The sequence below is a fragment of the Melospiza melodia genome, chromosome 4 (assembly GCF_035770615.1).
Source record: "Melospiza melodia melodia isolate bMelMel2 chromosome 4, bMelMel2.pri, whole genome shotgun sequence".
Lineage (NCBI taxonomy): Eukaryota > Metazoa > Chordata > Aves > Passeriformes > Passerellidae > Melospiza > Melospiza melodia.
Window position 1 is genome coordinate 81257748 of NC_086197.1, and position 25667 is coordinate 81283414.

A 25667-nucleotide genomic window follows, 5' to 3' on the forward strand; every position below is an offset into this window, starting at 1 on the left:
ATGTTTCTTTCTGTATTCTGCACTTGGATGTGTATTGCATCTCATACTTGCAGAATGTTTCTTTCTGTATTAGCCAAGTTTGCACATGTTTTGGGTATAAACATCTGAGTCTTGAGGCATTGAAACACCTCGACAAATAAATACAGACCCAGAGACACCCCATAACCTTTAGGTCTCGTGGTGGCTGAGCTTTTTCCTGCTCCAATCCCTGCTTTGCCCCTACCACAGACACACATATGTAGTCCTTTGCACAGAGATCCCCCCTTAAGGTGAAGAACCAAGAAGTACTTGATAATTTGTCTGTTATCAAGTGCTGTTTCCTACATCACACTATTTCACAAATTTTATGTTCTGAGGATCTGCTATTCTGCAGAGGGGAGAAAAATTTCTCTTTAAGATAGATGTTATTAGACTTACTTAACAGATAACAAAATTGAGGTCTGGAAAGGCCACATATTGCCAAAAATTACACAGAAATGGAAGAAGAGCCCCTTGTCTTTTACCAGTAATCAGTCTTGGAGACCCATAATTTCTATAGTCATCTTTCCATTGAATTTTCTGAGGTAAATTGATGCTCAGAGATTTTAACAGACAGATTAATAATGCCATTGTGAATATGCAGAAGTGTAGCTCAGATTTCCCCAAGTAATGAGCTTTTAAATGACAGGGTTTTTTTCTTGGGTTTGCTTTTTTTCTATTCTTATTCTATGGCTGACTGTGTGCACTAAGGAAGCTGTAGGCCAGTTTTTAGAGAGCTGCATCACTTTTTAAACAAAGTTGCTTGCAGAATTCTTAGGTTTAACTGATTTGTTATAGGTTATTTCTAGGTATCCTAGTCTTTCATAATATTTGGAATGATTGTATATGGCTTTCATTAGGGGAAGTATGCAGCACCACATGTTTCTGTTCCTTTATTACAGAAGAAAGGGCTAACAATAGTGCAGTCTTTACCATAGGGTTGGGTGGGGATGTTCTTCTGAATTCACTACAAATCAGCATTAAATAGAGTACCTTCACTATGCATTTCTGTTATTTAACATGATTGGATTTCTTTAGTGTTTAATTTAATCTTGATTTAATCATTCACTCTGAATAGCCTGGATTTGTAATGCTTAATTATTCCCACAGTGCAGTTACCCATATGTATTCTCAAACATTACTCCCTCCAAATATAGTTGCTTCCCGTGTTTGGAAACTAAGAGTTAAAAATGCTGAAATCAGTAAAACTACTTGTTGTAAAGCTTTGTTCCAGCCTACTTGATTTAACCTACTGTATTGCATAACTTGGGGGAAAAAGGACTAATTTCCTATTTCCACTAATTTCACTATTTCATTATTTTCTTATAGCTCATTTACAAAAGAACTGTATTAATGCTACATATTTTTTATTACTTCCCAGGAATCAAGTATCAACATCAGACCACAAGGATGTCCTTAAAGCTCAGGACTTTTCTGTAATCATCAAAGCATATGTGCTTGTGACATCCTTAACACCTCTGCGGGCATTCATTCATTCAACCACCACTGTCTGGCATCCACCCAAGAAGAAGCATTTTACCATAAAGGTAAAACATTTCATTTCCTCAGTTTTCCATCTTTCAATCAAAGTACATAGACAGAAAACTAGAGAATACTTTTCTTCTCTTTTATTCCTTCTTTATTAGCAGCCCACAGCCTACAGTGAATATTCTTCTAATGTGCAGTTTTCATTTCTCAGAACAAGAGGGGTTTGCTTCATGAAGCAGAAAAGCATTGCCCCATGCACAGGGGCCATGGGATTTGCAGGTGTCCAAGCCCATTTTTATTGGTCACATTTGACAGCAGTTGCAAGGTCAGAGTATTCTCTAAAGCACAGCAGTGTGGGTGCTGCTATGCAGTAGCAACTTTTGCTGGGATATTGACAGTGTTGTGAAAAGGGAAATTGAATATTTAAAAGAGTTTGTTTAGATTTCATTTTTAGGTGCAGTAAAACAGACTAGAGGAGGGTCAGGGTACTTCTAAATAAGGGGAAGGAAGTATACAAGTATGCCATGGATAGGGTGGTTCCCCCATGGTCTCAATTTTATGAAGAAGGATATTGCATATGCGACTTAGGTTAATTCTGCACATCTCCAAGTGCATGGAGATACCCCTCTCCACATCTTGCTTGCTCAGCAAATATGCCTTCCCATTCCTTTCTTCTTATAGCAGGGACTGTGCTTGTAACACATCAGCTCTTTATGAAGAAGCTACAGTTGTGCTGCTGCTTCTTCCCTTTTGAAGAATTAAGGTCCAAATGTGGCAGTGATTTCTTGAGGTTGCACACATGAACTCCTGCAGCAGCTCTTAAAGGATGGGTGTGCTTTGGCCGTGTAGCCTTCTTGGGGTAGGAGCAGGTCATGGTTTTGGATCAGTCTGATATCACTGTGGTATCACTGTCAGGACTGCTGATGGTATCAGCCATTTGGTTCTACAATTTTAGCTCTTGCCAAGTGGAGTGCCTAGTTTAAAGCTCATTATCTAATTCTAGTCATTGGAGAAACAGACACCTCTAGAGGACAAATCATCCCACTTAATTTAGACACCAGTTTTGGAATGAGTTTCCTTGTGAAAGTGTTTGCTTCCTTCTATGGCCTATGACATTCTTAGAGAACATGCCAAATTCTGGATTGCCAAAATTAGGTGAGCTGAATCAACTTCTCTCTTCCCCCCCACTTAAGCTATGGAAGCCCATGGAGATATATTACTTTGGCATGTATTTTCCTTCATTTACATTTATGAAGAGTAATGGTCACTTGCTTTCAAACCCTGGTATTCAGTTTTGGTTTATTTTTATTAAAATAGCACAATATACAGCAGCATCACTGTTGCAGCTGAAGTAGGGACTACTTTAAAGGCTAGTAGTCATTAGTAATTGTTATATGGCTCTGGAAAACAATTCCCGCTGAGGGAAGTGAAGTCTGCTGAACTGAGTTCCAGCCACCATTTGCAGAGCACTTTGGCAGCTGAAGAAGCAATAAAGATGATAGATGGAAGTAGCAGTGCATCTACAGTGGTTCCAATCTGTTTACTGCTGTTGTGGCATTATGCCTTCCCATAGCTTCAGACAAACTCATCAAAATTGTGAAAAATACATGAAAGATAGGCACTTGTGAAAGAAAGCGCATTTGTAATGATGTGGACATTGAAATGCAAATTAACAAAATGATGGAAAATGGGGTGTGTAAGGCTGCCTCTCAGCACAGTGTGCCCTGTAAAGAACGTGGGGAGCTTCCAGAAGAGAGACACTGGGATTTCATAGAGTGGCTAGGAAACACTGCTGGAAAAATCATGTAGAGAGTCTGTGCTTGATGCAGAGTGAACAGGCAGGTCACCCACCAAAAAATACTTGGGAAAAGGCAAATTCAGCCATTGATATCCTTTGTTAAGAGATTTTGTCAAGTTTCTCAAAAACTTCATTGAGCCCTTCATCACTTTCCAGTGTGACATACAATGTCAGCAGAGTCATCTCTCCCAAAGTAGCCGGTGGAGTGATGCATGCTTGTACTAGCCAAGGAGCCTGGTCATGAAAGCTCCTAAGCTTCAAGTTTCTGCCAGCTCTATTGTATAGGATGGAAATTGCCATGTTTTGAAGCTTCAACCTGTCAATAGTCTACACAGACAGAATCTCCAAGACCTGTTTTTCCACTGCTTGACAGAATACTCACTGGGTACTCAACACACCTAGAGGGGAGACTGGTCTGGAAAAATTTGCCAGTGTTTTTCCACAACAGACTGAGTTTGTTTTGTTTTGTTTTGTTTTGTTTTGTTTTGTTTTGTTTTGTTTTGTTTTGTTTAATTTCATTTTGTTTTCTTTCATTTTTTTTTTTTAATGCAGAGATGAGAATCATTTTGATTATCTGCACTGAGTAATGTTGTACCATAATTTAGAGATCTCCTCAGTGTCTATACACCTCTGGTCAGGAAATATTTTCTCATGCCAGTATAATTACAACAGTTTTAATGAGAAATTCACCCACATTTGTGGTTAACTTAGTTATGCTATCACAAATTCAGTATGTTAAAATTTGATCTCCCATGTACAACAATGCCTTATGGTTGCTAGGAGTTACTAGAATGTGAGATATATGAAAGAGATTTTAAAAAACCCCTGGAGATGGGGTATCTATATGATATCAATAACTGAGAGAAACTGTGTAAAGAAAAAACAGGAGTTTCATAAAAGAATACTGCATTCCCCACTGCCTTTTTGTTAGTAAACTATTGTAAATTATTTTTTGCAATGCATATTTGCTTTTTATAGTCATAGTGGCATGACTTCAGAATGATTTCTTGAATAAGCATTGGTCAAATGGCAGTTCAGGAAGAGTTCAAGTGTGTTTTGCTCACCAGCTGCCAGATTTTCTCTGGATTATACATATTTTAGTATTTCATTACAGAAAGCAAAAGAAGGTAAATCCTGAGCTGGCATGAGGATTTTGTGTGCAGTCAAGGGGTAACAAAAGTGCAATTCCAAATTTGAGCCCAGCATGGGAAGATACAAGAGATGCAGAGGAGAGAATGGCTTTCTGTCACACTGATGTTTAGATATGAGGCTTGTGTAATACCCCAATTTCTTTGAGGAGGTTTGGAAACTGCTTATTTAGACTATCTCTGTGTTGAAAAATTATTAATAAAATAGAAGCTTTGTATTTTGCATATTGTACCAATTAAAGGAAGAGTCTCTGTCAATGTATTCAATAATTGCTTTTGTATCAATTGACATTATGTATGTTCATTAAGAAGAATGCTGACCCCTAATAATTATTTCTTTTGTAGAAGCCAGTGTGCAAATCCATAATTTATGATCAATTATTTCAAGGCTTAACACACTGAGAACTTCTTCCTTTGCCCTGCCATTAACCTTTCCCCACCTGATCCAGTGCTTTATGAAGGGATGCGCTTCTGTAGACAGAGGTACCACATCCTGCATCATCAGGGGAGGCTCTTCTGTGCTGTCAGCAACTTCCCATGGCCCCTGCTATGGCTCATCATCCTTTTGCTCATCCAAAATAGACAGGTGCCTCTTGGACTTGAGTTCCTTGACTGGTGTTCTTGCATAACCCTTGATGTGCTCAGATGAAACTCTGTTCTTAAGTAATTTTCTAGTTGTGAAGTGCAGTAAGTATAATTTATTAAAGCAGTTTGCTGTTTAGTTTGCTGTGGTGTGAATCACTGCAACTGAAACTCTCTTTGTGTATTAAGCATTTGGAAACTTGAGTAAGGAAATATTTTTTTCTACTTAGCATACATGCAAATAAAACTGGACCCTCATCTTTACAGGAAATCCATCTCTTAATATGACGTGGCAGTCTGGCTTAGAGCCGAGCATGGTGGAAATTAAGTTACAGTATTGCCCTCAAGTGCCCAACTTTGGTACTACTTGAAGTAGCACCCACACATATTTAACGTGAGATAGAATGCAAACATATATACAGGTAAAGAGCAAGATGCTTGAAAACAGCAGAAAGGCTTGGTATTTTTTTTCCTTTATTTTACTTTTTTGGGTTTTTTTTTTTTGTTTGTTTGTTTGTTTTTAATTTTTTTAAAATTTAATATTACTTGTCACTTCTCCTTGTCACTTACAGGAGCAAACACAAAAGAAAAATTACCATTAATTCTTAATCAACTAGATTGCATGTTTACTTGGGACTAAAATTAAATTCACTTATTATGCTCTGTAGAATGCTGTGGTGATCTTCTTCCTGGGAGACTGGACATAATATAATGCCATCTCTGTTTTCTTTCCTCATGGTATCTATAATTTCTCTTTTCACTGATGTAAGAATGGAAGTCAGTCTGGACTGGGGAGATCAAAGACATGCTTAGTCTGACACTCCATTTTTGGCAGTCAAGAGAGCATCATGAAACTCTGTAGCAGGACAAACATAAAGTGATAGTGCTCCCTCGGCAGACTATATTTATTTCTGGTAACCTGTGGGGTTAGGAACACAAAACTGGAAGTAGAATGTATGTCTTGATGTTTAATAAGCTCCAGTGGGCTTTTATGCATGCAATTTTCTACTAGATTTTTAAATTCATGAATGCTTTTGGTCTTAGCAATGTCTTCAAGCAGTGATACTGTACAGATTATTTATGTATTGCTTGAGAAAGAGTATTTGTTTGCTTTAAAATTTAAGCAAAGTCAAATATTACTTGATTTCATATCCTTAATTATTGTCTTAAAAGAAAGAATAAGAAATCCTTCCTTCTTTGTCTTCTTCATCTATGTCAACCTGTCATGCAGTGCACAAACAAAATTCTTTCTGGAGTTCTTTTCTGCTATTCTCATTCTGAACATCCCTATGTAGCTAAGTAAGAGCTTGAGACTAAATGTCCTTTACAACATGTGGATATGTCATAAGTTTTTCCACTATTATCCTGGCCCTTAGCTGTCTGGTGTTTTTCTAGTTCACACTTCCTCTTGCCTTGGCTGTTCATTCCAGTCAGCTCTGTAAGCATACCCTTCTCTGGCTTCCAGCTTTCCTAGACTTGCCTCCTACTACCCTGACTCTTCTCATTCTTCCTTTTTCTGAATTCCAGCTTCCCTCAGTCAAGATGATACACTTTTGGTCCTCACAGCAACCTGGGAAACACTGTTAGTAAATCACCTTTACATTCCCACTAATAAGTCAGAGCTGAATTGGGAAACCATTCTTAGTTCAGACTCAGTCAAAAAGCCTAATTTCATGGTTGCTGAAGCTGGTGACTGCCTTTTGCTTTTGGACTTAATCTTAGGAGCAACGAGTTCTAGAGAAAAGGAACCTTTCTCAGATGGCCTTTTCTTCTCCACGTAATTAAGTTATGAAAGTGTTAAGGGGCAAGATGTTGGGGCTTTTTCTGAATATTTTTTTTCTGGACAATTTAATATCATCTTTCTAAAAATCAAACAATGAAAAATATATACAGAACTGGGAAATCGACTGTAAAAAATAGTTGGACACTAATGTGATTTTCCCTTGCATCAAGTGCCCTGTTAGAGCTGCAGAGAAAGGGTACATTCTAACATAAATCAGGAGTGGAATGAAGCTACCTGAAGCTAATGCAATAAACTTATGATAAATTACTGAACTGTTTTCTCTGTGTTTTATTCTGGAAGCGTTGGTACCTGATTCATGGGTACATTTTTCTCCCATTACATGGCCTTTGACTATTTTTATATGCTCTGGTCAGCAGAAAGGTCCACCTGTGGTAGCAGACAATATATGAAATTGCTTCATTACTAAGTATGCTTCTTCTTGGCCTTCTGTGTGGAATTAGTTTTTATTCTTGCAGACATCTCAGATATCTAGATGCTTCCGTACATATAATCAAGGAGATTCTTGTCTTTGTGTAAACCAGTATTTTTATACCTATGAACAACTACATACACCCCAAACTATTTGGTGAAGAAATTTCACCAAAGATAGACTCAGTAAAAAGAGTAAATGTTCAAAAGTGAACTGATAGAATAGAGCGTAAGTTGAAAGTTTTAGAGATTTATTGAATTTATTCAAGCTATTTTCAAGAAGAGGCAATTACTGTAAGACATTGAGAGCCTGAAGATCCAGCTGATCAGAGGGAGTGCAACAGCTCCAGTGCACAGCAGAACAATCTGGAGAGTATGCCCTTTGCTACTTCAAAAAGAGTAATTTCTGGAAACCAGAGGTCATGCTTTTACTCCTCAGACATAAACCTTACTTTCAGCTCTTACCCTGATAACTTTGTCTGCCATGTCATTTTGAAGGCTACTACTAGGAACCAGTAATCGATTTCAAAGTCGATTCACATGAATACTGTAAAGTAGGATGTTCTAAATGCTAAAATGTAAACCTCAAAATTGCATTGAATTACTCAGTAATGGTCTCTTTTCTTCTACCTCTTTGCCTCTGAGGTAGGTTCAGAGCTCATCCATGCCCCCAAATGGGAGTTACTGTTGCAGGAAAGAATGTGGGAGTTCACATTGTCTAACCAAACCCAGAAGTTTCTAACTGATGATATACAATCAACTGGCAGCCACTAATTATAATATACCTTCTGTCAGTTTCAGTAACAGAAGAGATAAATCCTTATGCCAGGCACTTAAAACACTTCATTGAACCTTGCACATTTCTAAACATCCTTCTGTAAATGCTCTCTGATGCTCTGGTGGCATCTGCTCATCCACCCATGTTTATCCAGCCTCTATCTCACAGGCAACACAGGTTAGACACAGTGCTGCTCTCCCTTCTTTCTGCACCTCTGCTTGTAGAAGTGGGGGCTCTGCTCTGTGAGTGCCCATTTCACATGTACCCATGCAGGACCCATGCCCATCCTTACATCCCAGTATTCCCTGAAGTCTAGGCAGAAGCTGTGGTGCTAGCAGGCTGATTTGTGGCAGTGCCTGACCAGGTTTTGGCTGCTGCTTTCTCCACCACTGCTTTCTCCACTCCTCCACTTTCTGCTGGTGCAAATTTTCCTGCTCCTTTTCTGTTATTTTCCAAGCTGACTACTTTGTTCCAAAAGTCACTTTGTAATTTCCTGGTTACTGTTTAACCTTGCTGATGGTCACATTCCTCTGTATCATGGTTAAATTTGGTCAAACATCATCCCAGACAGTTCTGCATACTCCAGGTACACAGGTGGTGGTGTCCATGGGAAGGCTGTGTGAGCACTCCAGTGATAGATCTCCTGTCTGTCTTCAGTGTCTCACTTAGATTCTCCAGGGGAACCAAGCAGTTTCAGATTGCAATTAATGTCACTGTTTAGAGACATCTGCTTTAGGATGCCATAAATTATGCTCTTCAAGCATCTGTGTGCTGCAGTGAGGTGTAAAGGGAACTTAGACATGTAGCTTGTACATAGACATAAGCTGTGCAGTCTTGTAGTGTGGGATTCCTCTGCAATATTGTCACCTGAGAGAATTTTCTTGTGAGCTGTGTCTCTGAACACCTGTCACAATCAGCAGAGAGCTAAGTAGTGCAGTCAGTAAAGGAAGGTATTCTAAGTTTGATTTTATGGCCATTCCCAATATTAGTTAAGGAAAATCTTTCTTGTTTGTTTCATCAGGAGGTAAGATTGTTTAGGATTGAGCTAGAAGGCAATCTCAGAAAGATCACTACAGTTTGATTTTATACTCTTTCTCGAGGCAATCCTCAGATGACCATTAAGGTAACTGCCCCAGGCTGCCCCAGCAGCTCTCCTGAGAAATTAATTTGCAGAAAAATTGCCAGAGGAAAATCTTCTTGAGGGAATTACTACAGTCATCATAACTTTCATCCAGTGAGTGCCACACTCTTCCACTCTTCAGGCTCCATGGTTCTATGCATGAAGTCTGCAAATCAGAATTCCTTTGTCAATTAAATTGCATTTTTTCAATGTGTCGGACCTTTACCTGATGATTCAGTGTATTTTTGAGGAGCCAGAGGGATCTCTGTCATTGAGATTATCAGGCTACTTTTAATGACTGCAGATTTTAAAAACTAGATGTCAAAATGGGTAAAAGAAAAAGCATCATAAAATTAATATTGAGTTGGCCTTTTTTTTTCCCCCAGTGGCTTTTCCTAAAGCAAGAATTTATTGGGCAGTGAAAGGTCAATGAGTTTAAATTAATTTGAAGAGTATTTCTAGTTCATTCTGCCTTTACAGAAAATGTGTACTTGATCCATGTAACTTGACTGCATTTGCACACTTCTGTAAGGCATTACATAAATATTTGGAACATACCTCCACCTGTAGGAGTCCAGCATTTGGGTGAACACCTTCAGCTTCTGAGAAATCTTGCAGTTCTGTATATAATGGTGTCATTGTATAAAATAAATATGCATGTCTGCATTTAGTCTTACAGCCTACTAAAATTTAAACCCTGTTCCTCTGCTTAAAAATTGGCCAGCCAGAGGTCAGCTTTCTCCCAGAATAGGTTCCTGTAATTGCCAGCAGTATTTCCTACTCTGTCCTCTTTAAATTGTTCGAGGCTTCTGTTAATCACACTCTGTCAATGGTGAGGGTGCATTTTGCTAGACAGGCAGTCTGTTTCCTCTGAAAGGCAGAGGATCAGCATCAGTGGTGGTCACTTGAAGAAACCTTCAGCTCTTTAGTATTTTGCAGTTGAACACAGATATTGATATACTTTTATTCACTCAGAAGAACCTGAGGTTGCTGCAGATTTTCACACATTATCAGCCTTAACCCATACACTTTAAATTTTTCCTATCTATTGCTGTAAATCATGTGGAATCTGTTGAAGTCAAATCTAATCTGAACTTCTTTAAACAGGATTTTTTAATGAATTGGAATTTAACCTGAAGTATTCATCTCATCTCTATTGGTCCTGAACCAGGCTGCCTAAATATTTATTTTCAGCCATTGGCATAGAATAAACATTGGTTTAAAACCTGATATCCTCTAATGAGAACCTGTTGAGCAATGTTTCTTTTCTAGGCTGGCTAAGGAGAGCTGTAACTATAATGCAGTTTCTTGGAGATGCCAGTTTTATTTTAATGCCTGTTTTGATGGCAACAGTTGACTAATAATAGCCATCAGCATGCTCTGAGTACCAGTAGGGCAAGCCAGCCTGTCTTCATCAATTGTTACTAGAAATGTATGCATTACATATCCTTTGTGTTTATGTACTTGGAAATTGATTGATGGTGGGAGAGCAGATGAGCTAATGGCACTCTTGCTCTTCCTTCCACTAATCCCCATCTCTCTTTATTAAACTCTTCAACTCCTTATGCTCCCTGTGCAGCACAATAGCACATCTTACTTAGTCCTTCAATACCCACTGTGGATTTAGTAAGTTAGTTACTCTGTGCAAGCCACAGTAGTGGGAACGTAAGTTGTGTGCAGAATGTGGCAGAGGTGCTGGAAATAATTGCAAAATTCAGCTGAAGAGCCACCTTGATGAGATGGGCCTTCATTTTAATTTTTAAACTTATTTAACATGAACAGTTTAATTAACTGTGTTTGTCCTGATCAAAGAACTAACCACCTTGGTGAGATGAGCCTTCATTTTTTCTTTATTCACATGAACAGTTTAATTAACTGGTTTTGTCCTGAACAAGGAACTAAAGTGGAACAATTTCCCTTGGAGATGAATCTGAATCAGAACTGATCTGAAAAATGTGGAGCTTCTTGTTCTTAATCTTTGTACCACTCTGTGGGAGAAACACAGCTTTGGTGGTCTTAGGCTTTGGGAAAAAAGGACTCCTTCTCAGCCTGTTTTGGAGATGAAATAGACTGTGATGTGAGGAGCTGTATAATCTCTAAATAATGCATCTGAGACTCCTTTGCTCCATAGGCTCATGGAACTGCAGTAGACATGAAAAACATTCTACAGTGTAGAAATACAGTGTGATTTAATTCAAGATATCAGCATCAAGCAAATATAAAAAAACAGAGTTGAGGCTATACATGCAACCTTTGCTGCACCACTTCCTGCAGTCACAAGTTGAATTTTATAACTTCAGGCATGTATGTTGTTGTCATTTTTTCCCTACTGGCATTTCAAATAGCTTTACTGAAAAGACAAAATAAAGTCACAGGCACTAGATACCTTCAGCACAGATCTGTGCATGGGTCACCATTCTTTTAGTCAATAAAACTTGGCAAGGCAATCACTTGTTGAAATAAAAACAGAGGTGATAAGAACAGGAAGGCAAACAGACCAAATTCCTACCCTTCAATTATTTACCAGCACAACTGGATGGAGTTAGTGAAACCGAAGAGAGCAAAAGCAAAGGAGGATCAATGTTAGCTGCACCAATCTCCCATGGCTGGCTGTAAGCAATGTTACAGTATTTTTAAAAAGGAAATTGAAAAGTGCCTATTACATTTAACTACAATATGCTACCTGAAGAAACCAGAAGCCATTAATCTGTGCCAGTGCAGACCAGTGTGCTTGAAAGTATTTATGCTCAGAAGGGAAGATTCCAAAACTTTCTAGAAAATACTGTGGACTAGGGTATAGAGAAGAATGCTCTAAGTTCTGGTGTCAGCACATCATAGCACATCACCAGGAACTAGCGTTGTATGCAGAGATCCTTACTGGGTCTGTTCCTGTTCAGCATCTTTGTTAAATGCCTGGATGATTGGGCAGAGGGTACACTCAGCCCAATGATAACTCTAATGGAAGTATGGTTCAAAGTCAGCCCCTTTCTTAGCACCAAGCACTCTGACACTACAAAACCTGCTTATGTCCCACTCTTCACTGGGTCTCTGTGCTGCTCCAGTTGTTTCCTGAAATCTCTGTCTGAAGTGATGATCAGGGTGAATTTGCATGAGTGATGAAAGCACCTGAGGACAGGACTGTCCGTAAATATTACATTTACTGACAGCAGGTCAGTAAATATGCCATTGGGAGGATTCATGAGTCTGAAAACCACAGAATATGCAGAGTTTGGTCCAAATTTGGGCTGCAGTGGCTGATCATTTTCCCAGTATCTTTCTTCTATACTCTGTTTAAAGCTTCTTGACTGGGGGTAAGGATGTGTAGTCAAGGTCCAGTGGGACAGCCCTTGGCACAGTATGTTAGGAAAAGAGAAGGCTTTTACTTTGAGTTTGCTATTACCCACTGGTGAAGATTCAAGTGGTGTTTTGAGGTTTTTTGCCTATAACCAGTGACAGCAAAAAGTTTTATCAAAGTAAGCATAGATTCTGAGCAATATTTTTAAAACCATTTGTACAGATTTTGTTTCTGATATACTTATTTGTAAATAAAATGTCATTCTCTATTAGTGTGGTGTGTTGGAGCTTTTCATTCCACTTCATTGTGCAAATGAATAAGAATTGAAGATGATATTACAAGGCAATTTTTATTTCTATCAGTCTTTTAATTTATGGTTTTAAGCACTGGAACTGCTCAAAAATATATGTATTCTCTTTCACAGCTGCAAAGGTTTTTTGAGATATTCTTCAGAAACAGTTCTCCCCAACAAGCCTTCAACAACATGACGGAGGCTATAAACAAACTTCTACTTATAACTGAGGTCTTCAGCAAATCATCTGCCTCAGGACCAAATTCTTTCAATCAGTAAGTGAATTGCAGTAGTCATTGTAATGCTAGTGTCAAGATAGCTCCTTAGAACAGAATAAAAATTGCAGAAGATACAAGTATCTTAAAATAAAAAATTCCCATCTATTTCATACTTCTTTATAAAGTAAGGACATGCTGTATTTAAGGAGTACAACTCTTCAATATCCCCAATGTTTCTAGTTTGTGAAAAGGTTCTGATAAATACTTAGGACCAGATGCTGTCCTAATGAAGTGTTTCAGGCAGCACAAATCAACAGAAATCACTTGCAATTGGGCTAGTCCTAACATACATGAAGCTGTATTTCCTTTCAGTGAGCATTCTGTCATATGTCAAGTATTTAATGCTAGAGTAGCCCAGATTGTTCAGAGCTGGCTCTAGCAAGCAATCTTAACAAGAGACACTGTAAAACACTTTATAAAGTGTATGCTATGAAATATAGGCACCCACAGTCACATTTCTGTGTGTAATCACTACTATTAGTGTTATAATTCTTACACATAAATCAACCTCAATTATGTAATATTTTTACTAAATAAAATTATTATTTGTTTTATGTACGTTATGTCCCATCTCTGACATTTTTATGATAAGTACTAAATAAGTTGCTATTTATTAAATTTATGTGTTTTAGCCTATTTTGAGAACCAGGTGTTTTAGTAGCAGTAACATAAAGCTCATTATTTGACTTACACAAGTTGGAAATAAAGCTTACATTGTGAGTGGAGAGGGTAGCAAAGAGGGGAGGAGTGTAATGGGGATGAAGCTATTTTGACAGTGGTCCAAAATCCCTTTTTTACCAATGAAATGGACTCTCTTGTTTATGAACACAAGACTTGCTTATAGCTCCTGGTCCATGCCTCCAAACATCCCCATAGCTGCAGCAGAGCTCTTTGCTCAACTGAGCCTGGAGTGTTTCACCATCTCTTCCCCTCCAAATATCTTCAAAGCTTTTGCAGGACCTCATTCACTCTCTTCAAAAGCCATTTTTTCCTTCAACATAATTCGCCTCCCTCTATGTCAAACATTAAAACCACTTTTATACAGCACTATTTTCATCACCTCATAATCTGATTCCTTCTGTATTTAATGCTGCTGACTCTTCTTAGAAATTTATTTAGTCTGTGTCACATGTTGTTTCTTGACCTATGTGTGTATGTTTTCCTGCATGTGTTCTCTGGACCTGTGTATGTATTGAATTTTACTGTGTATAGGGACATGGTTGAATTATGGGCTTGGCAGTGCTAGGTTTGTGATTGGAAACAATGATCTTAAAGGTCTTTTCCAGCCTAAATTATTCTATGATTCTGTATTTCCCAACAGTACCTACCCTCACTGAAACAGGCTCCTTTTATGTTGTATTTCAGATGCAGCCAATGTTTTCAGATGCTTACCTTTGACATTGGATTTGGCATGTCCATACACCCAGTAGTTCTAAAGGTGAGAAAATTGCACAAATTATTGCTTCACTCAACAAAATTGCACCAAAAACACAGCAGAAAAACCTCTTTGATAGGTACCCTCAAATGTCTAAGAAATGTACCAACACTTTAATATTATTTTGGCTGATTGTGAAGAGTTTCTGTAGAAGAAACCAGTTTTTAAGAGTCAGAGTTCCCATGATGAAATTCCCCAGACCATCAAAATGTGCAAACTTCTCAGTTTACATTAAAAGATTAGCTATTACCCCAAATGAATATCAGTGAAACAAAATCCATAAGAAGCACTGCATAAGAGTGGAGTTAGGTTTTAAATGTGACAGACCAAAGATGAATAGAGGAAATTAAAAAACCACAACTGGCTTTTAATACGAATTAAAGTTCTCCATAAATTGGATTGTACTTCTTCATTTCATTACCTGCTTTGACCTCCACTGTGCTGCCTTCTTCCTGGATGATCCACAAGGCCCTTAAAACCAGGGAAATGAGACTGTGCCAGGTTTTGTACCACTCCTGCCTCAGAACAACCTGTCCTGAAGCAATTATTGTACTGCTTTCCAGCTGTTCTCGTTACCTCATGTATACACATGAATATGCATATGCCTAGGTATGTAACATTTTCTTTATATTTATGATATACAAATATTAACAAAAATTAATTAATATATCCCCACTTAAAATCTGTTCAAGTGTCTAGTAATAACAATGCAGTCAATCTCTGCATTCTTCAGAAAAAAAAAATCCTTTAAACACATTGGAAAAATGCATATATGAAAGGAAGGAAGTTTTCAGAATTTAAAAAGTCAATGAAGACAACATTTTTAATTAGTCTAAGAAGACTTAGTTAGTATGAGAAATGTGGTATGTCATAACAACTTGATAATTGTACACCAGGCTGTAAAAATTTATCCCAGAAGAGCTTAAAAAATAAAACATAGCGTTTGCCCTCCTGCATAGAAGTTTCAACTATTATCTGTTACCCATAAGTTTATAGGAAATCAGTAGGATTTAGTGTTTTCTTCTGAAAAAACAAATGTCTCTGGAAAATAGCTGTTGATAATTAATGCAACATTGACTTTGAATATTATATCTTGTAATTTATATTATGCAAACAACCTATTTATATTGGTTCTATATTTGTGTTTATTAATGTTTTAGTCATATTTCATAAAAAAATAATTTTTAATTGTGCTTATAGATTGCAAAACTTATACTTTCTTCTGTACTAACAGATGTTCTGTAGTAATCCTTAGTACATGAGTTTTTTATGAGTTATATCAGCATATAATCTGATATTTTATATCTTTAATCAAATTTCCAATCAAATAGGTAAGAAATCTGTTCACACGTGTCCGCAATACCGCACTCTGCCCACTGGAGAGCAGCAAACATTGCGGTACGGGGTTGGGACAGACGATGTGGCACAGCACTTGTTTTATAATCCTGTCAGTTTGTGTTATTATGTCTTTTTAAAAGTTCCAGTTTAGTATTTATTGCTACGAGAAGATTGGACTTTTTATTTAAGTTGTACATTTTTATAATTTTTTTTCCAACAGGTGCATGAAAACTTTGACTTCCAAGCTGACAATGAATCGACTACTCAGGACCAAATTTCCAAAGAACTTCTTTTTGAAGATACATTTAAATTTCTCTTATCTAATGAATCCTCAACATCCAGTTTCATAGAAGCTTTGCAAAAAATATATGAATCATCTGTGAGCAAGGTAGTACCTTCCAACTTTTTTGTATTATTATATGAAAATATTTAATTTTAAATTGTGTACTTCTAAAATTGTTGCTGCCAGCTTATAGAATGGTTTTATTTAATCAGGACCATCTTTTATTGTATGCTGTGGAGTAAAACTGTTACTATATTGAACAATTTAATTTTTTTGTAAAACTTCCTCTGTCAAATTATGTCATTTTCAAAAATACTGTGATTGAAAGATATATTTAAATCTTAAAAAATCAATTTTCCCACTCTTTTTAAAAATGGTCTTTTTTTTAATATAAAGATTTGTGTGTTTTCACAATTTCATCCAGAATTGATTAACTCATGCATGGAAATCCATGAGCATCAGAATTAAATTTTTTTTCTTACAACTTTGTGTCTTACTTTCAATGCAAGATCCAGTTCCAGAATTTTTTTTTTTTTTTTGGCATTTATAGAATCTGCACAAATTTTACTTCACTAGTGAAAACCATTTCTGACAAGCAGACATCTCTTTCAACAGTATTTCTCTCAGTCTAGGAACTTTTAAGGATGCCTTTCTGAGGAGTCTGTTGCTTGAAAGACTTACAGGGACTAAATTATCCAGGCAACTTCCACCTCTTGGACAGATGTGGCTAAAAGAGGATCATGGGTTCTAAATTTATGTCAGGATAAAGTAGAAAGGTGCAGATATCCAGACATGCAGTGATACGATTACACAGCCCGTGCTCCAGAGACCAGGAGTTTCTGTGGGTTTGCTTCTAGACAATGTTTCTAGACAATGCCAGGGCACAATCTGCTTTATTCTAGACTTAATAATGGGATGAGCTATCTAGGAGCTGGCTGGCTGAGGTTAGGGCTTGTGGAGAGCTGCTGCGACTTGTTCCTATGATCAGTGAAGGGATTGGGGTCTAATGAAAGCACATTGCTTTCCATGTGATTTCACCAGAACATGCTGCCCTTTTCTTCCCAGGATGGAACAGACAACAGAGAAGCTGAGCAATGTTTCTCTTTGGAAGAGATAAATTCAATGACTACTTTCATAAAGGAGCTGAAGAGTCTTGGACAATTTGAGCTGGTAAAATAAACAGGTTTTTTTTTTATTGGATATATATTCTATGTAAATCTCTTAACATTCCTCCTTCATTACCATTCTCTGCTGTCTCTGGCATATGTAATTAGGATGGATGGGCAGGGAAGCAAGAAGATAGAGGTAACACGGATTTTACTTTGGTGGATCATTTGAATTTAATTTAAAATAAAGAAATAGAACAGAATATTTGAGCTGAGCTTCCACTGAAAAGGACAGCTAAAGCAGAAATGAAGACCAGGAAATAGAAGGAAAGGAAAAGAAGGTGAACCATGTAAGTGACTAATGAGGTGGTAAGAAAATAGAATGACAGTGAAGCAAAAGCAGGAGTGAGTGGATGGACTAGAGAAAGTACAATACTGAGATCATTATCAAAGAGTAGATATAGATGAAAAAGTGGCAAAAAAAAGCAGGTGGAATATGTCCTCCTCTTCATGCTTTGAGTTCATTTTTGGAGAAGAACACAGATGGAGGAAAAATAATCAGTGTCATTGAGTAGGTACAGGTAATGAGGGAAATGTTGAGTATTCAGAAAATAAAGGATTTTCAACTGAGTCTGTTGTTCAGAAAGTGTGTATGACATCAGGATTTCTGTGAGACTTTCTGGATGAGTATTAGGGATGGAGACTGATGACACTTTCTGAAGAAGCACTTTCATAGAATCACCTGTGTTGGAAGGGGCCCAGAAGGATCACCAAGTCCAACTTTTAAGTGAATGGCCAATACAGGGATTGAACCTGTAACCCTAGCTTCATTCTCTGACCAACTGAGCTAGCCCCAGGGCCAGTTCAGAGGCAGAGGAGATCAGCTTCCATGTCAATACTGCTAATCCTGATTTGCAAGGCTGGGCATGACAGTCCTTTTCTAAGTATGTGGGAAAGAGCATTAATATATAACCAGCTGTAAGCTGTATATACTGTCTTCTGATCATTTTTCATATCTTTGCATTCTACAAATATCATACTGTGTTGTCTCAAATCAGTGTCTCTCTTCTCAGCTTTTCCCTTCTTCTGCACCCAAGATCCAAATGCTGCTGCGCGACCTCTATCGAATGCTAGACCCAATGAGGCGGCTTAGTTCAGTCCTGAATGTCCACTGGTTGCTGTCCAGTGTCCTTCAACAGTTCCAGTTCATGAATAAAGAGGCACAAACAAATCTTTCAGAGTGGTAAGTTAACTATTATATATGTTGAAGGTATTTTCTTAAGTTATATAATTGGAATATCTCCAGCGAGCATCATAAAGCTTAATCCTTCAGTAGGTGTAAGTGCACTTGCAACCCTTGAGATGAAGTTCGATCATCCCACTTAGAGCCCTGACAGCCATTCTGCTGTCAGAACTGTAACTAGGTTCCTAAGTGGAACAAGTTTTGCTTCTCTATCTAATATGAAGGACTCTGGATTGAAAATTAATTAAAACTATAGTAAATTTTAAACAGAAAGATTAATTAGGTACATTTTCTTTTCCTAAACAACTGTAAACTCTAAATCAGGAGCATTTCCCAGGGTTAAGACTGTCTTAATTTATGCACCAATTAGCAGCAAAACTGTACAGAAAATATAAAATTTCAGGTGAATATTTTTCCAAAATAATTAATAATTTTGATTGGCTCCAACTTTTCTGTCCAACAGAAAGGTCAGAAAGCATAATACTCCAAGAACATGATTTTAACTCCTTGTGAAAAGATAGAAAAATGCTGTAATGAGAAGGTTAGATCCACTTAACTTTTGCAAAGAAATTTTAACTTTCCTGAGGAGGGAAGGAGGAAATGAAAAACAGAACAAGGAAAGAAGAGAGGGAGAGAGGGAGGGGGAAGGAAGGAAGGAAGTGTCGGAAGGAAGTGTCGGAAGGAAGTGTCGGAAGGAAGTGTCGGAAGGAAGTGTCGGAAGGAAGTGTCGGAAGGAAGTGTCGGAAGGAAGGAAGGAAGGAAGGAAGGAAGGAAGGAAGGAAGGAAGGAAGGAAGGAAGGAAGGAAGGAAGGAAGGAAGGAAGGAAGGAAGGAAGGAAGGAAGGAAGGAAGGAAGGAAGGAAGGAAGGAAGGAAGGAAGGAAGGAAGGAAGGAAGGAAGGAAAGAAGGAAGGATAGTATACTGTATGTTTAGTATAAAATTTTTCAAAATGTGCTTTCTGTTTTCATTATCTCTTAGCTAATGGTGTTTCATATACATATATGCCATACTGACTACTGACATTTATGACATACAAACAAGGGCTTGGCAACAGAGGCACATTAGACAATGTGTATGTTCCATTCCACTGAGTCTCAAAATGAATGTGTGAATGCATTTTGCTGGGAGAATGCTGTAGTGAATATATAAGGCATCTATAAGATTTAATTTTGTTCCTCACTGAATTGGGCAAATTTCAGCAAATCAATAATTATCTGTATGTTTGCTTGCTTTACTGTAAAGGGGAACTTATACTTTATCACTGTACTAGGTATCTGTTTATTAGAGTTTTAAATATACACAGTTCCATGTAAGTGCTAAATTATTGTTATTACTGCCGACCACTCTGATCTCTCCCCGTGAGAAGTAACTCAAAGATGCAGCTGCTTGCATTCATATATAAGCCCTTGCCCTTTTGCAGAAATATTTAGGTTTGCATATCAAAGCATACCAGCCTTTAGCAGCTTTCTGTTCTAATCTAAGCTGTGCCACTCACTCACTTTGAGCAAGCCCCTTGGCCTCTTTTTTCTCCTTCAAGCTCAACATTATTGTATGTGTATAAATATGTAGAAGTACCATGACCTTTCTCTAGGGCATAGGCCAATCTGCTTCTTTGCTCTTTATTTTTCTGCAGTGACTAAGCTAATAACACCTTTCTCTTCATTCACTGTATAAAAAAACACGTCCTTTGACATTGCTAAATCAGAATCTTCCACTCCCTTAGCTACATGCATGTGAGGGTGATGCATGTGTCAGATATACATGTGATTATACTTAATTGCAAGGAAGAAAGAGCTTAGTTGTACTTACTCCCCAAATAACTCAGGTATTTATTCTCTTTGACCCTTGATTAAACTTTTTTCCCCCCAGCTTTGATGAGTTTGTATATCAGAACACTTTCCCTAAATTTCTTCAGTTAAGGCCAGGCTGTTCGGTCAATTTATTTAACAGTTCTTATTTCTCTGACTGTGGAAAACTGGTATTTCTGTTTATCAAATCTAGTGATTGCATAACTGACTGTCCAGACTAGAAATGTATGGGAAAAGTAGTGACTTCTGACTGAGGTCTTGTAAAATTACTTCATTCACTGATCATGACTCTATAGAATGAAGGCAGGATATAAAGATGTTTCCTAGTCCACATACTTTAAATCATTTCATCTATATGACTAGTGTTGAAACCTTATATGGTATTAGTGAACCCTCTGAATTCCTTCCACAGGAGAAGTAAGAACAACTCTAGAAACTCATCTCAATAATGAAATAATTACAGTCTGGCTGAAAATGACCACCTCAGATGTATTAGTAAAAGATATTACATCTAACCATGTACTCTGAAAAAAAATTTTGCATTTTTGTATTGACTTTTTTCAACTCTTTGCAGTTTATACTTCTGATATGACTAGGACATACATAACTGCTGCCTTTTGGAATAGGGGCAATGAGGTGTCATGGAAAGTATATTTGGCTATGTCAGATAGCATGGAAGAATCAGATTAGTGAGTAAAGCTAACCCTTCTGTATCTGAAACAGACAAAAGACTAAGCAGGTCAAAAAGCTGCAAATGGTTTTTTGAAATCAGCTGATGTATTCGGAGAAGTGGTTCTAGCTTCTCATATGCAAGCCCTTTTTTAGTTCAAACTGGAAGCATCAGGCCTCAGACTGAATTTGGGCTGAAAATACTTTTTCGGAATTTAACTGGGTCATGTTAATTACCTGGGAAGTCTGAGAAATTAACATGTTTTGTACTATGGGACAAAAAAGGCAATGACAAAGGAAGGCAAGTCTAAGATCACTGACCTAGAATGGGAGGAGTGCGAGGCAGAAGGAAGGAGGAATCGAGAGAGACAGTTGGATTAAGTGCCAGAAAATTAATCCCACTCTTGCATCTGAATTTTTTTATTTCACTTCTGAAGATCAGCACAAGGAATTTCATTTAAGGACCCAAGTGTCCTCATGGAAACTGTGACTGAAGCCAAACAAACACTCTACAAAATAGAGAACTTATTTTGAAGAGAGAACTACATAACATCATCTAAAGAAAGAAAATTCATAACTCTACAGAATATTGAAATATGGTCTCAATCTTGAGTTTATGACCCGTTAAAAGTCGCACCATTCACAAGTAACATATCCATCAGAGACACCTAAAGTGACTAGTTTTTCTTTTTTTATATTTAAATTTTGTGAAATATTCTTTTTATACATGTCCTTCATTGCTTATGTCTGATTGCATAGACAATCAGAGCTATATTACTCTTGCTACTGTCAATCCTTTGACTTTCTTGTTTGCTGAATCAGAGGGATTCCTAAAGAGCAGGCTCACAGTTAATAGTTTGGGATGCACACACTGGGAATCTTCTGCAAGGTACATTTGACGAGCATGCACTCACCAAGGGTGCTGACATACAGACATTAGTTTCATTGGAGCTAACTGCAAAGTGTGTAGGCAAAGTAAGAGCACCTCTGTACTTGACACCTCCAAGATACCGAAGTGGGTAAATATAGGGCCTCTCAAACAGATCAAGGTCCTTTCTTGACTAACAGCATGTGAAGGAAAGGAGTCTGCAAAGCCCTCTGTGTTAGGAGGAGCTTCATAACTGCATCATATCTCATTCTGCTGATTGCAAGGAGCTTGGACAAAGGAAAACTTCATGGTGCTGATGATTAAAAAGCTCAGGCTGCAGCAGAGATAAATCATTGAACCACAGAGTCATTAATATTGGAAAGGTTCATCTCATCCTACCACTTATGATGTGAGAGAATGACTCCACCTGGTACAGCCTTGTTTCAGGGAGTTGTAGAGAGCGATAAGGTCTCCCCTGAGCCTCTTGTTGTCCTGACTGAACACCCTCACCTCACCGAGCTGCTCCTCATAAGGCTTGTGCTGCAGCCCCTTCCCCAGCTTCATTACCCTTATCTGGACCTGCTCCAGCATTTCAATGTCTTTCATGTAGTGAGAAGCCAAAACTGAATGTAAGATTCAAGGTGTGACCTCACCAGTGCTGAGTGCAGGGGGACAATCACTGCCCCAGACCTGCGGGCCCTGTTGCAATCTGAGTATCTTTCTCTAATATGATTTCCAAATATTACATTTTGCTACCCTGCTGTAATCAGATATAGTTATTATATGTCTCTTAATGCTGTCTGAAGTTAATTGCAGTCTCTACAGATTTGAGATTCATACAGGTCATGCTGTTCCTTTGTGAGCAGGGGCCGTGCAGTTGTGATGGCTCTCCTGCTGCACTCCTGAGGTGTTCTCTGACTAAATCAAAGTCTGTCATTTTATAGAGTTAAGACATGTTGCTTTCACTGTAAAACAGGCTTTGGGACCAGGCAAGCAAAAAAGGAACAGCAGAGAGAAAAAATGTATTTTGTTCAGGTGCCAGATGTACAAAGCAAAGCAACGCAGAGTCCCCAGGCAGGTGCAAAGGAGTGCTGCTTTATTGCAAAAGCCGGGCTTTTTTAAGCAGCCAGGCCTTTATCAGTTACATAGTTTTAAATCATAACAAACATAATCCAGCCAACCACCAAACACTAAGAGGTAAACAGGTAATGGTTATATAACTTGTTTTTCTACTTCTAATTCCGCTGAGTCACTTTGGGACAGTCCTCTTCTACTTAGCTGAAGTAGCAGGCCTGAGCCATGAATTTACAAAGGTAACAAGGTCCTTATTTTATAAGGCTTTACCTATATGTAACAGTATTTGACAGATGTTAGCTTTTACTTCCTTGACAAGCAGAAAGAGGGGTGCAAAATTACTTACTACTTGGAAAGCAAGCCCTCCAAGAGTTTAGGTGTCTCCTTTGCAGTAGGTAATGAGTTTGCATGGATTTAGGGTGGTTGTCCAGACACTGCAAGCTCAGATCTACATTTTCCTGCGCACACAGATCTGCCAGCTGCTTCTTTCCTTATCTCCTTGAGTTAATGCAGAAATCTGTTTTATCACTGGGCATTGTTTTTATCACTGGACAGTTTACCTTTCCATGATGGACCTCAATACTGCTTTCAGAAGCTCCTGTTGAAACATCAGTGATGGATGATTGCACAGAACAGTATTGTGACCTCCCTTCCTTGGCACAAACAGTGGCTTTGTGTCCTCCAAAATCTGAGCTGCAGTATCCAGGAACAAGCTGCATTATGAGAACTTCTAAAGGAAACACTCAGAGGAAAACCAGTGGAAGCTTCAAGAAATGCTAATGGACCTCCAAAAAGATCTTATCAGCTAGAGGGTTGAAGAGAAAACTACTCCCTTTTTTTCTGCCATGCTACCAAAAATCTACTTGAAAGAAAAAATCTCCAGAGTTCACAGTATGGGCACCACTGACATGTTGATTATTTGTTGCAAATTACTCTGCCTTTTTTTCACAGAGATTTTACACACACACACACACACACACACACACACACACACACACACACACAGGATTTGATTTGAATTTCCAAACAAAGCAAAACACATAGAGGTTTCATTTTAGGGATTCATCCTAATGTCAGCACAGATAATCGCCTGGAGACATGCCTTCATTTTTTATTTAATCCTTTTTGAAGAAAATCTAAATTTAATCTCAAGTATATGCAAAAAACCTCTATTACAGAAGCAGTTAAGAGATATGGTTTATTTTCTCCTTGGCTACATCCACTGTTCATTTTCCCAGCAATGCATCTATATTTCTTTTTTTTTCTATTGATGTGATGTGCTGCCATGCATTATGAAATGTGTGTTTTCTGTTATGTTCACTCAGGTAATATCTCTAATGCTGAGAATATGAATCCAGAATGTTCATATTTCTATGGAGAATAATAAAATACTGTGTGCTTTGGGATACCATAACTACGTTTTTTGCAAAATATTTCATTGTTTCTGTTCCTTCCATTAATGTAGAAATATGTCTGCTATTGAATTGACAGGCAACTTTCTCAAGAAAATATGAGTCCTAAGCAGAATTTTCCTTCTGACTTCAAGAAGAATCATGAAGGTAAGGGTTCAGAGTGAGATCATTTATATAGTATGTTTTTCCTATCTATATTATTTCCTATTACATGTGGATTTAGATCACATTGCCTTGCATTCCAGCTGGAAAGTCTTTGCTTACTACATATAAAAGACCAATTTCTTCCTTATCTTATGTAAGTTGCTAAGTGGGGCCCATGAGCAGCATTTGCAAACTTAAAGTGAAGATCTCACACTGTAAAGAATCAAAATACATATCTCTTAAAAGTAAAAGATGGTTACTTCTCCAATAGGACTGTAATCTGAGTGAGAACAGAAAATTATTAGCTGTTTCTATTTATCTTTCAGCATTGCATTATTCCAGTAAGACTGGAGAAAAACAATGCAGTTATGGTAAGTAAATGTCTTTCTAGAGCACAGAGGGGAAAAAATTCTTGAAAAATTTTCTTGGGTTTCTCTACATTATCTCTAAGTGAATAGAGCATTTGTAGGCTTTTACTGAGAATAAAAGGATTTTTAAGTACCAAGAATGTTTATACAAACTCAATAAATGGGCTGTTATTTTAAATAAGCCTCAAAACTAAAAGTAAACTTTGCTGTATGTGCATATTAATGTGAGTATTCCAGAACTCATTGATCACTTGTCACACTTCAATAGACTTTTGCCCCCCCTCTTTCCAATAACCTCATCATACATTTGTTCATGTGGAAAAACCTTTAAACTTTTCTGGAGTTTAATCAGCTTTGTTTAAAGCTTTGTCTTCAGCTCAATAATGGAGTATTAAGGAGCTGCTTAAGAGATGAGGAGTTTTTATAAAATATCTGCTTGTCAGAATATTTAAAGTGTTTTTAAAGATCTGTAAAGATGGGGGTTTTTTTGTTTTTTTTTTTTTTTGCTGGTAGCAATGCTTTCTGCTGCCTTCCTCGTTCTCAAATTATCTGAGGGGCACATTTGTAAATGGTGGAAAGGTTTTGCTACCCATTGAGCCTCATGTCCCCTCAGTTGCTGATCTCATGCTGCCTCCAGTAACCATTGTTCTGCCAGATAGAGTCCAGAAGTGCTCCTGGGCTGGCTGAGTGGCATCACCATTCTAACTGCATGAACCTTTTATTTTAAAAATACCTCAATTAATTTTACTTTGAAATTCCTCTTCATTTTTAAGCTAGCAGTGAGACAACATTATTAAGTAAGGCATACACTGAATATAGAGAAATGTTTTTTCTCATTTGTAGGAGGGTTTTTAAATACCTTCTCTGTGTCAATGTGTAAGTCTCTATTCCCCTACAAAGCTAGCCCAAAT

The 25667-nt window shown here is 37.7% G+C and overlaps 1 protein-coding gene across 3 annotated transcripts in view; it reads left to right on the forward strand.

The window, feature by feature from the left end:
• The window catches only part of CPED1 (cadherin like and PC-esterase domain containing 1), a 145214-nt gene that overhangs the window by 46489 nt on the left and 73058 nt on the right, over positions 1 to 25667 (forward strand). For all 3 annotated transcript variants that reach the window (XM_063155345.1, XM_063155347.1, XM_063155346.1), the window contains exons 7-14: positions 1400 to 1565; positions 12864 to 13006; positions 14375 to 14447; positions 16003 to 16170; positions 17131 to 17235; positions 18245 to 18414; positions 24324 to 24391; positions 24715 to 24759. In XM_063155345.1, coding sequence (XP_063011415.1) covers positions 1400 to 1565; positions 12864 to 13006; positions 14375 to 14447; positions 16003 to 16170; positions 17131 to 17235; positions 18245 to 18414; positions 24324 to 24391; positions 24715 to 24759 — 938 coding nt within the window. The remainder of the gene's footprint in view (positions 1 to 1399; positions 1566 to 12863; positions 13007 to 14374; positions 14448 to 16002; positions 16171 to 17130; positions 17236 to 18244; positions 18415 to 24323; positions 24392 to 24714; positions 24760 to 25667) is intronic.